This window comes from Chrysemys picta, chromosome 12 (genome assembly GCF_011386835.1).
Source record: "Chrysemys picta bellii isolate R12L10 chromosome 12, ASM1138683v2, whole genome shotgun sequence".
NCBI classification, from domain to species: Eukaryota; Metazoa; Chordata; order Testudines; family Emydidae; genus Chrysemys; species Chrysemys picta.
Window position 1 is genome coordinate 31,261,237 of NC_088802.1, and position 12,949 is coordinate 31,274,185.

Sequence of the window (12,949 nt, forward strand, 5' to 3'; positions counted from 1 at the left end):
GCATACTGCATCATACACCACAGATCATCATGGGTTTTAAGTGTAGAAGTGTAAAACCTGTTTTTCTCACTGCCTGAAATGAAATAAGCCAATCTTCAGTGTGTACCAGCCCTCCCACCCTGGCCATTGCCAGATTGCAAAATGGACTTCTCTGCTGTGTTGCACCATGGGGCTAGGTTCTTCTCTTTCAGGAGAGCTCTGGGCAGGGAGTCTGGTTTTCATCAGCTCGGTGTGGAAGGGGATGCTGAATGCTCCGAGGTCAGGCCCAGGAAGGTCGAAGCTGTGTCACGGAGTCACCGGGCGATGCTCTGAACTACTCCATACGAAGCCAGTCAGGATTCTGGGGAAGCCTCCTCTCTCTGAGCATACTGTCGCCAGGGCAAGAAGCTTACGCAGATTCAACCTTCCTGGGTCTGACCTCAGCGCATTCAGCATCCCCTTCCACACCGTGTGTTTCCCGCAGCGAGTCTGCCCGGGCAGGGCTCCTGGGGAAGCCAGAGGGCCTTGCACCCCAGCTCCGCAATCAGATATGGCTCACAGCCAGCCGGTAAAACAGAAGGTTTATTAGTTGACAGGAACACAGTGCAGAACAGAGCTTGCTATCACAGAAATCAGTGACCTTCAGCCAAGTCCATCTTGGGGAGTCCTGGGCCAGAAGCCCTGGACTCCCCCTCTTCCAGTCCCCCCAAGAAGACTGCCAGCTTTCAGCGACCCAACCTCAGACCTCCCCCCATTGCTGCTCCTCCTTGTCTTTGTCTCGCTTTCGGGACAAAGAGTCATGTGGTCGTCACCTGGTTGCATCCCCATCCTGGGTCTCAGGTTACGAAGGGCACCGGTCATAGTATATGTGCAGGCAACTGGAGCAGCCTCACCTGCCCCAGAGGTCTCAGCCAAAGTCACACACCCTTATTTCCACCACCGAGGTATTGGTGCAGCACACAGGGAAACTGAGGCACACACAGTGCTCATGCAAATCAGTAAAACTCACATAGGCTCAACAGTAAGACTTGCCTACAAAATAACAAGGGAAAATCCCCACTTCGTCACACCCTTCCAGTCCTATGATTTCATGAGGTCAGAGCTAAGGTTCTGCAGAGTGCTGTGACTGCATTTGGAGTGATGGGCCAGGAGCAAGGAATGCTGGAGACTTTTCTCTTTATTTCCATGCTTTCTGGGTGGCAGGGAGAGGCTGTCCTGATGCAATCTGAGCTAGCATGAAATCCAGTTTTTCATTGCGTAAATTAGCACAAACTTTGTGTGAGAGCCCAGTGTCTGGAGAAGGGAAGCACTAAGCAGTGACGGGCGGGGCAGGCACTCTCACACCTGGCTGAGTTGTAGCTACTCTTGTTGCTGGGATTTACTGGGCAGGGAACCTCAAAACTAGCCCCTCTTCACTCTCAGGTCAGAGCTGCAGTGTTCACACATGGGTTTCCAACCTCCCCTACTCTCTCACACATAGAGACACAGTCCCAAGCCTCTGTAACCCTCTGATGTAGGTAATTCAGTCACACAATTTGCCACATTCCCCCATGTGACGGAACAGACTCTCTGACTCTGGGGATGATGCGCTTTGCAAAAATATGCTTATGATATGAATATGACATAACTGAGATATACTTTATGCAAGATGGATCTTGTAAGGTATCACTGGAAAGGTTATGATTTACTGAATGTGATTATCCAATTTGCATGCCTGTATCATTTCTGTATCTGAAGTTAGAAATATGGACTATGTAACAATTACAACTGGGTGTGTATTGGGAAGACACCCACCAGACGACAGGCCATCAAATTTGATGAGCCATCCTGAAGGAACAACAAAAACATGAAGATACTAATCTCTCCCCCTCCTGGGAGGCATGTAACTGTGACACTACAGTAAAGCGGTCTTGTCACCTGATGCTAAACATTACCTGGGTCTTCTTGTAACTTTCCACTGGAAAGGAAGGGGGGGACAAATTTGGGAAACAAAGGATTCCTGCCTTATGTAAATCCTGTTTAAGGGTGGGGAGGAAGGCAAATGGGACTCCTCCTCTCCGTAGTCTGTCTGCCCAAGGAGGAAGACTGATAAAGCCACCCGAAAGAAAGGCGGGAGAGGGGGGGTCCAGACTCAGACAGGGGTTCAGTCGGAAAAGAAATATAACTGGAACTCTAAACCACAGAAACTTTGCAATCTGCCTAAAATAATATTTAGGATAAGAAATTACATTTTGTATCGTTTCTTAAGTATATTGAGCTTAGCTTGAGTATTTTGTTTTATTTGCTCAGTAATCTGCTTTGTTCTGTCTATCTCTTATATTCACTTAAAATTCACCTTTTGTAGTTAATAAATGTATTCCTTGTTCATAATAAAATCCAGTGTGTGTAATTTCTAACGGGGGGGGGGGCAAGAAGTTGTGCATATCTCCCTCCACATTGAGGGAGCAGGCAAATTTCATAAAACCTTTGGGTTTGTATCGCTTAAAGGGAGTGGGCACATGAGTGCTGGGGGAGCCCTCTCACAGAGTGGCCTTACCTGTGTGCGCGCGCTGCAAGGAGCAGGAAAGCCTATTCCAGCAAAGCATAAGAGGGAACCCAGGCTGACTGAGCAGGGGAGGGTCAGTTAAACCCCAGCACATCGCGTGGCATCCCAGAAGGGGGATCCAACCCATCACACATGGGTTCTGGCCTCACTTCTCCTAGCAGGGTTAATGTTCCTGTTCCCAGCTTTCATTACTGACCAAGACCCCATATCCCGGCCCTGGGAGGCAGACGAGTATCTTTCATCCAATTCACAAATAAAGTAACAGAAAGGCAGCACAAGATAACTGCTGGTAGAAGAACCTAGGTCCCAAACTGGACAAAATCACATCTCATTCACATCACAACATTGCATTTCAGAATAAATGCACCAAATCTGTGCTTGGTTATGCAGGAATCCAGATTTTCAACACTCCACCTCTGTCACTAATAGCTGTGTAACCAACTGGCAAATGTAGCGTGTCCTCTAGTGGCCACAGATAACAGACTACTGCTCATTTAGCTCAAGTAGCAGAAGTCTGTGCTGGGGATTTGAAGCTTCTAGATTCAAACCCCGCTAAAAACCCACTGAGGAAAAAATATGTGATCATGTAATTAAACACTGTTTTAAAATAGGTTTCAGATAGGTAAGACAACTCCCACCTGTTCATGCTCTCTGTATGTGTATATATATATCTCCTCAATATATGTTCCACTCTATATGCATCCGAAGAAGTGGGCTGTAGTCCACGAAAGCTTATGCTCTAATAAATTTGTTAGTCTCTAAGGTGCCACAAGTACTCCTGTTCTTTTTGTTTTAAAATACCTAGTATAAAGGTCCAAATGAAGGCTCTGAGAGCTACCTTAAATCTGGTATCCCCTAACTTTAAAGTACTTGAGTTTGCAATCTAAATAATGGTTGATTTTTGTAGTTGTTTTTAGGGAAAAGGGTTGGTTTTTGGTGGTCATGGTGATATATAATATACTATACAATGGGTCCACAATTCTGCACTATTTTATGACCTTTTTAATCCATTGTCTACAAGAATGAAAGGAGGATAGAATTTGACTATAACCTTCTTAATTGAAAATACAGCCTGTTTTCTACTGTGATCAACAAGGCAATGTTCTCTGAAGTTTCCCATACATACTAGACTGAAATGCACGGAGCACTGGATAAGATGAGCCAAGCTGTTGCCAAATTTTCCACATGTTCATGAAAGGACAAATCATGCAAGTATGTTGCATATTTTGTATAACAAACAATGCTCTGTTCCTAATTTTGCAAAGGGAATAAATAAAAGATTGTGTTTTATCTGCAGCATATCAAACATGTTCCTTAGTTTGTAAAACAACAGCCCTTCATAAGAGCGTTTTGCTGATGTTGCAAAAGAGGAAAGGAGGATTTTCTGAAGTGGAACAGCACGCCATCCATCAGTCCTGGAATCCTACCTGCTGCCTGTCCTAGAGATACCAAAGTATGTAGGCAGCCAGGACCAGTAAAGGAGCACAGCCAATGGATCAAGCAATTTCAGTTCATTTCAGTCCAGTTCACCTCCAGGATTTCCGACTGGCTTTGTGTGTTTTTAACTTCTTTTTCCTTCTTTCCTAGATCATCTTTCACCCTCTCCATTCAATATTCACTAGGAGAGCTGCCTATTTGGATGAACCCCATCAGATGGTAGCCCACCATGGCCTCTGCTCTGATGCCAGAGCGGCAGAGTCTCACTGTTGGTGTGACCAGCTACCAGCCCCTATCCCAGCAGTGTGTGAATAGGGAGCTGCTCTTTCAGACAGCCAGATCCTCACCCAACCTGTGTCTCAGGAGGGAGGACCATGGCATGGAGGGCAGGGGGACAAGGGCCTTGCAACAGCAAGAGCAGGGACACGAGGGCCCCACAGCAGGGGAGGGCAGGAGGATGAGGGGGAGGTCAGGGGGACAAGGGTCCTGCAGCGGGGGAGAGGGCAGGAAGACGAGGGCCTGCAGCGAGGAAGGGCAGGGGGACGAGGTCCCTGCGGTGGGGGAGGGCAGGACAAGGGTTCCATGGCAGGGGAGAGCAAGAGGACGAGGGTCCCGCAGCAGGGGAAGGCAGGAGGACAAGGGTCCCATGACAGGGGAGGGCAGGGGGACGAGGGTCCCATGGCGGGGGAGGGCAGGGAGACGAGGGCGCCACGGCAACACCCACAGGGAAAAATTAGGGGGTGCTCCGAACCCACCAGCAGCCAAGCTTTCCCCGCCCCCACCCTCTCCTCGCCTCCTCCACCCCAGAGCACACCACGTCCCCACTCCTCCCCCTCCCAACACTTCCTGCCTGCCGTCTAACAGCTGTTTGGCGGCGCTTAGGACTTTCCGGGAGGGAGGGAGAGGAGTGAGTACGTGGCGTGCTCAGGGGAGGAGGCGTTAAAGAGGCGGGGCAGGGTCGTGAACATGGGGGAAGGGAGTGGAATTGGGGTGGGGTGAGGGTGGTGCAGGGGCAGTCAGGAGCGGGGGAGGAGGGGGGTCAAGCACCCACGGGTCAGAGAGGAAGTCGCCCCTAGCCCTACCACCCCGCCGCAGGGCAGAAGCCCCGAGCTCCCCCGCAGTTTGGTAGGTGGAAAATGGAGAGGGGGTCCTCCACGAGCCGCACTTTAACTGTAAAAGAGCCGCCTGCAGCTCATGACCCGTGGTTCGGCCACTCCGTTTTCTGGCTTATCACCAGCGCTGGCAGCAGCAGACATGGAGTGCAGTTAAAGAACCCCTAGAATGCCCTACAGCCATCAGCACTCAGCTGTTCTGGGAGTCACACAGCATTGAAACAGGGTCCCCACTCTCCCCTGCCTTCTTCACCCCACTCTGAGCATCTCAGAGCCCAGACATAGGTGCTGGAACAATTTTTATAATGGGGGGGCTGAGAGACAATGAACCAAAATGTAAACCCTCTATATGATGGAAACCACCTCCAGCCAGGGGGTGCTGCCACACCCCTAGTTCTAGCACCTATGAGCCCCGGACTCAATGAAGCCACGTTCTATTCCCACCCATGCTTACAACTAGTCTTAGCAATGCTCTGCACTTCACCACTGCTGCTTGGGGAATCCTCCAGCCACGTGCTGCGCGTGGACTGTAAATGTTATGTCTCTTCCTGAACTGATGGGGCAACTTATGAGGAATGATGAATGACAGCAGGGGTACTTGTGGCAGAGCAGGTACCAGGAGCCATATCTCTGATGTGACAATAGATCCCTGCCTCAGACACCAGCTGACAGGACCTCAGAAACAGTGGCTTTAGAGATGCTTAGTTATGCTGCCTGGAAAATAGGGCTACTTGTGCTTCCCCTTTGTCAGCACTTTGAGATTTCCAGTGGAGAAAGTGCTGTGTGAGAGTTGGCCACGAGTTTGTGTCAGCCTGACTGTGCACACAGAAGAGTGGAGAGACTATAGGCAGCTGGATATGCAGGGTGGGCTGGCCATGTGGGGTGTGGGTTAGCACTGCCCTGGCTTCCACTACCCCATCGGACACTTCCTTGCTGCATAGCCTTGGGAAGCTACTTTTCCACCCCATTTCACCATCTGGAAAAGTAGGCTACTGGCTCTGCCCTAGCTCTGTGTGGAGCTTGTCAGGAATGCTGGGATGGTGCCTTGTAAATGTAAGCAGAGTCAGGATGAGCTCTACCCTGACATCTGGTGGTGAATTATGGTGAGTATGGAAAAGAACTCCAGGGGCTGATCTTGTTTGCATAGGCACACCCACCCGCCTGGCATGAAACAACAGCAACTGAAAGTGGTTACTTTGGCTGGTGTGGGATCCCCAGTTTCTCTGTTATTGGGGCAGGAAGAATAAAGTTTTGTTACCCTGATTCTGTGAATCAAGACCAGTGGAACTGTTGTATGACAGAAGGACTGAGTGAGTTCTTCACCATTACCTAAGTAGCACTTGCTTGACAAGGGGTATGGGTTACAAAACCCAGTGAATTGACAGAGGATGGGTATTTGTACCTGATGGTATAGGCAACCTTCTCTGAGGGTTTGAAACACCAATTGTACTATCTTCTCTCTCTCTCTCTCTCCCCCCTATTAACTATCAGAGCTAACTTTGATTCTATTAGGAGTCTAGTTACAGGTTGCTGAGCTGAATTCACTTTAGGCTAATGGTGCACCAGTATTGGGGCTCCTCTACTCTGAGCTGAAATCACAAAAGAGTTAAAGTTATTAAGTGCTGTGTTAACTAGTGGGGAGCCTGAAGCTGTATTACTAAGCAGCTGGTGGAGCAATTTGTGGGGACGACTGGAGGAGCAGCGGAGCCTTGTGGGAACAGTTGGAGCGGCCCAAGGAACGGCAAGTGGAGCTGTTTGCGGGGACGGCTGGAGTGGCTCACAGGTCGGTGAGCGGAGCAGCTTGTAGAGTGGAGCGGTTCGTGGGACGGCAGGAAGTGGACTGGCTCGTGGTGAAGGCTGTGGCGATACCCCACAGAGAGACGGCTGGCCTCGGATCACGTAAGGTGCCCCTTAACACCCTGTGTGCCCCCCTTTTACTCTGGGGCTGCACTGACCAGGAACAGAGACTTTGGGGGTTGTTGGACTTTTGGGACTTCGGGTGGTTGCTGGACCCAAGAGACTTTGGGGGTGTTGGACTTTGGGGACTCTGGGTGATTTTTGGGTTGCTGGATTCAAGAACCAAAGGGAAAGGACACAGCCCAATTTGCTGGGGTGGGTTTTTTTGCTCATGGTTTGTGTTATGAATCCTGTTTGTGGTGTTTTTCCAATTTAATGCTGATGTCGTTTACCTCATGTTATTAAACATTTTTTGCTACACTCAGACTCCGTGCTTGCGAGAGGGGAAGTGTTGCCTCTTAGAGGTACCCAGGGGGTGGTATGTAATTGTCCCTGGTCGCTGGGTGAGGGCTCGAGCCGGTTTTGCATCGCGTTATTGAAACGGAACCCCTAGATACAGAACCCGGCCCTTGTTGCTGCCAACTTAGATGGGCAGAAGGGTTACATAAAGATACAGCTCTGGGGACACCTCTCATTATTATTGTCTGCCCCTGCAGCGTGGAGGACCAGACCACTGCATGGGGCAGGAGCAAAGTCCACTCATTCTCTCCCAGCATCTCTGGCTATATGTAACGCCGACAGACCCCGGTCGTTAGTGGGCAGGATCGAGCCTGGGAGCTAAATGCATGAGCCTCTACTGCATGAGCTAAAAGCCATATGGCTGTTAGCTAAGGCTGTAGAGCAGACACATTAATCTCTCTCTCTAAGCGGTCTCGGTGCCACTAGAGGGGACAGAACACCACACCCAGGCGGTGTGTGGGTTACACATGCACAGAGCCTGAACAAATTGGGGAGGAGGGAGGAAATGTTTGGCATAAACATTTTAGAGTGAAGAAAAAAGCTGATTTTAAAAGGAAATGAAAAAGGCAGTCCCCAAAGCAGCAATCCAGAGCACAGGCCCTCTTGGGAGAGGGTGGCAGCCTGAGTGGCCTAAGCACCATGTTTGAAAAATCATTCTCTTTCTGACGCCAGTGGCTCAAATCTAGAGAGATTTGGCTCAGACCAAGAAAGATGAATGGGTTCCTGTCAGTTTATTCTGTGCTTATCCCAAGCTATTTCACAGCCCTTAGAGCCACTGGTTCAGGCTATCCACAGACCCCTTGCATTGACACACACTCAGTTCAGGTTAGAAATGGGGTCTTTTTGCAAGTTTAAGAATTAGGGTAAAATTTTCAAAAGTGCCCAAGTGACACAGGAGCTGAAGTTCCATTGACATCCAGTAAGATTGGCTCCTAAATGCCTAAGGGCCTTTGGAAAAGAGGACTTTGGCTCCTAAGTCACATAACCACTTTTGGAACTTTTAACCCACAGACATTTTTCATTTATAGATCAGAACAAACTTACAACATTCAAACTGTGACTACACACGATCAGTGGTTCTACATCCATATTTATCCCTCTGCCTATAAAGCACCAATTATCACAGCACATGGGCTCTGTAAGAGCCAAGACACATGGACTGCCATTATCACTACCTTATGCAATGGAACACTTTGCACTTGGAATCACACAGACATTTTTGTTAGCTGATGGAAAAAATAGTTTTCAGTTTAAAACTATAATGGCCATGTCTGAAATCAGCCATGCACCAGTCTGAATCCTGTACGCCAGAAAAGTACTATGGAACTAAAGACGGCCTCTTACAGCACACACTGCAGGGTCCGCATTAAGGTGGCACAGACATCCCTCACTCTGGCACTTCAGAGTGAGTGCTTAACCATGCTTCCTTGGAGTTCCTCTTGATGTCGCTGGAATTTGTCAATGAAATTTATTTGTACCATTCACATGCTTTTGTTCTTTGCATTGTTTCCCTGAAAACCAGTGTGGACCAGTCCAGAGGTGAATTAGAAACACCCAGAAACAGACCTGCGAGACCCTTCATTACAGCAAAGCCAAGGTGCTATGCGCCTGAATGGGGCTTACCGTTGGTGAAGGTGTTCACATAGTACCTGTGGCCCTGGGGAGACATGTAGCTCTGCCAGCCGGGAGGCAGAGGGCAATTCAGAGAATCTTCTCCTGGCTGAGGAGTGACCTTCCTGGGTTTCTGCTGGGAAGAAGAAGAGGGTCCTGTTAAGTTGGCTTTCAGACAAGGCAAAGTCTAAACAGAGATGGATACGGAAAGTGGGCCTACAATCTGAAGGTCTGGGGGCAGGAGTGAGACAAACAAACACAGCTAATAATTGCCAATTCTACCCCCCTATTCTCTGCCCATCCGCAGCCTGTCAAGAGTGCCCTAGATTCCAACAAGATCGTGCAGCACCCCTCATTTCCTGGAGACGTTCCCTGGAGAGGCACAGAGTGTGAGGGTCTGCTGTGTGTCTTGTATCAACTCTTTATGCTAATACAACATGCTGTGCAGAGCACGTGACTTTGGGAGGAGTCTGGGAGGCAGAGGCTCTCTGGGGAGGAGCAATGTGACTCATTGAACAGCAAGGTGCAAAGCAGGCAGTGAGCAAGCCAGGCTGTGAGAGGGGAAGTCCCTGCCTGGGCCACTAGGGTCTGTCTACACAGCAAAGAAAAACCCATGGTTGGCCTTTGCCACCTGACTTGGGCTGTGGGGCTGGTTAATTGCTGTGTGGGCTTGGGCTGGAGCCTGAGCTCTGGGACCCTCCTACCCCACAGGTTCCTAGAGCCCATAAATCCGCACAGCAGTGAAACTGCCCCACAACCTGAGCACTGCGAGCCCAAGTCGGCTGGCATGGGCCAGCTGCAGGTTTTCTTTGCTGTGTGGACAGACCCTTGGCTGCTGCATGTACCCAGCAGGGAATCCCAGTTCTGACCTCACTGTATTCTCCTGGGGCTCCAGCTCTGCTGTCAACACCGGCACAAGCAAGAACTGAGGAAAAGTCTGCCAAGCAGTCCAGGAAAAGGTGAGCTAGCCATGGAGCCAGTGTAGGAACCTGGACCCACAGGGATGCTGTGCTGCTGACACCACTGCAGGCTTAGGCTGGACCCATGGGAGGAGCCTGTGAGGCTGGGCTGGGCAGCAGGACCAGCCTTAGGGAAAATGGTGCCCTGGGCGAACTTGTATTTTGGTTTCCCCATCACCCTTGGCCCCCATAGGTTCCCTAGGCTTTCCCCTCTCCCCCTCCCCCCACCTCAACACTTTCAGGCCCTGCTGCCTTCCCTTAGTGCTTAATTTGTATTGAAAGAGCTGCCAGACCTCAGTCCTGGCACCAATTAAGCACTGGCAGTGTGGACTGATAGCGGCAGCTGCTGGTTGGGCACCCAGCTCTGAAGGCAACGCCACTGCCAGCAGCAGCGCAGAAGTAAGGGTGGCATACTATATGGTGTATTGCCACCCTTCTGCACTACTGCTGCGACTTGTGGTGCCTGGCACTCAGCCTGTGGCTTAACGTGGGCTTTGTACTGTCACACAGGGGCTGCATCTTGCCAGAGCCCACTGCCATCCTGCAGCCCTGTAACCACTCCTGGCTCACCGGGGCACCATTTCAGATTTTGTGGGGTGGAAGGCAACTTTAACCGTGATTCCAGGGACTACTTAGGTTCCCGAAAACTATAGTGTTTTTGGAGATAATAATTTAGGAATTAGCTGACAGGAGCATTGTATTTAATTGTTATATAAAGAAAGAAAAAATACATACAAACACCAATTAAAGCCACATTTTCAGTTTATATGTAAATTTAGAACAATCAGGAGATAATACAGCAAAATATTCCCAATCCCAAACCTAGACAGATCAACTCTGCGGCTTTAACACAGATATCAGAAACACAAGTTTGATACTTTGTACACTATCTTTAGTAGAGAAAAATAAAATCGGCTTACTTTCTTAACAGACACACGCTGTTACTGCCACTATATCTACTATATTTCAGTTAGGTTTTTTTCACTCCATTAAAAATGTATTTACTTAATTTTAACATATGTGAGTAGGGGTTTTTACTCTTTTATTAAGAAAGGGAATTTATTTTTCTAATTATTTTTGCATTTATGTTTACTGATCACAATCATGTACGTGAAACTCAAATTTGACTCCATCATTGCTATTAGTATCATACTTGGAACTGCATTTATTTTCATACAAAGTATAAGTTATTTTACAGATATAACTAAAAATACAATTTGAAAATAAGCAACCTTCATCTGCACAAGGCTGCAAGTTGTGTGTTTACCTAATGTTTTTTTTAACTGACACTGCTAAGATGACTACAAGCTAAATTTACATTCTAGGAGGATACTATTATTTGATTGTACCACTTTAAATAATAAATGACAAAGCACAATATGATAATAAAAGTAATAATGATAATTACTCCAGCAAGGACAGGGGGTTAGGCATTTTAGAACTGACTACTCAAAGAATTAAATTTAAGCATATGAGAGAAATAAAATTATTTCTCAGTCAAAAAAATAAAATAACAGCACTGTAATCCTTAACGAACTTTGAAAGAATAAAATTACACAGACTATATGGGCCTTGCACATTTCGATAGGAAATACCAAGAAGTAATAACAACACAAGTGTGTGTGTTGGGGGAATGTGAGAGTGTGAGTGTGTGTGTGTTTCCAGCCCACGAGTCGTTTTAAGCCAGCCCCTGAGCCGCACCAAGCGGCTCAGCCCCGCTCCAGCCGGGGCGCTGGGTCGGGGGCTGCACTACGTGGGTGGCTCGGCCGCTCCAGCTGGGCCACGGGGTCTGAGGCCACACCCCTGCCCCAGCCCTGATCTGCCTCCCGCCCTCCGAACCCCTCAGTCCCAGCCCAGAGCACCCTCCTACACCCCAAACTCCTCAGCCCCACCCCAGAGCCCATACCCCCTCCCGCACCCCAACCCCAATTTTGTAAGCATTCATGGCCCTCCATACAATTTCTATTCCCGTGTGACCCTTGGGCCCAAAAGTTTGCCCACCCCTGCTTTAAGCCCAGCACTCTGAAGGCTTGCTCAGTCCAGCAGCAGTTGCCAGCAGCTCCCACTCCTAACCCACAGCAGCGCAGCAGCACACACACGGACTCCTGTCTCCCCACCCCAGCTCAGCGGAGACGTGGTACACAGGCAGGGGGATGGGGATTCCCCAACATCAGCCCCCCACCCTCTGCACAGCACACAGGAGGCTCTCAGGAGCAGGTTGGCCAGGGGCAGCTCCAAGCGGGGGGAGCGGGCAGGAGCAGTGGTGGCAGCAGACAGCTGAAGAGGAGCAAGAGGGACAGGACTCCCCTGCTCTGGAAGTGCCTCCCCAGGAAGGCATATGTTGGGCATCGCCCAGCCTGCCCACCCCCACAGCTGGCCCCACTTGGCCCAGCAGGCCCTGAGTGGCAGCCCCTTATAGCCCATTGATTGGCTGATACTAGGGCTTAAACCAGGAAGTGACAGCTCCAGCACCTACTCACAATAGATCCTAGACTCTGGCTTCCAGCCCTGGTTTGTCCTTGGCTTTGCTCTTCAATTGCTGCCTGCAAGCTGGCGTCTGACCCCGATCTCCTGGTGACCTGATCCTGCCTGACTCTCCATTCACCCTCTGGCTGGTCTCAGACTCTGATCTGCCAGTACCTGACTCGGCCCGACTGCTGCTCCAACCACTAGGTCTGACCGCCCTTGTCCCGGTTGTGCCAGCCAGCATGTCACATCAAGGCACTACTGAGGGCTAGTACCATAACCTAGATCACCAGGCATAACAATGCATGTAGAGGACTCAGCCCCATGCTATGGTGCATGGTGTTTAGCTGTTCCTGCCCAGGCATCGCTAACACCAGAGCAATATGCCACTAGACCTGTTCAGTCTCAAATCTGCATTCACACAAGGTTCAGGTTCCAAAGCCAAGCACTCAAACCTCAGAAGAGGCAAAACTGAGGCTCTTAGGGGGCCATGCACCCTCTGCTCAGCCCCCAGGCATGTGCATCCAGAGACAGTCTTTAATTACATGTGATGAGAGCTCCACATTACTCACACCCTTTTCAAG

At 49.5% G+C, this 12,949-nt stretch overlaps 1 protein-coding gene across 6 annotated transcripts in view; it reads right to left on the bottom strand.

Moving 5' to 3' along the window:
• Window positions 1-12,949, bottom strand: part of GAS7 (growth arrest specific 7) — a 224,483-nt gene that overhangs the window by 100,184 nt on the left and 111,350 nt on the right. For 4 of the 6 annotated variants that reach the window (XM_005305109.3, XM_005305111.3, XM_065562664.1 and 1 more), the window contains one exon: window positions 8,953-9,076. In XM_005305109.3, the coding sequence (XP_005305166.1) occupies window positions 8,953-9,076 (124 nt within the window). The remainder of the gene's footprint in view (window positions 1-8,952; window positions 9,077-12,949) is intronic. The other 2 variants (XM_065562663.1, XM_005305110.3) reach the window with 1 other exon arrangement.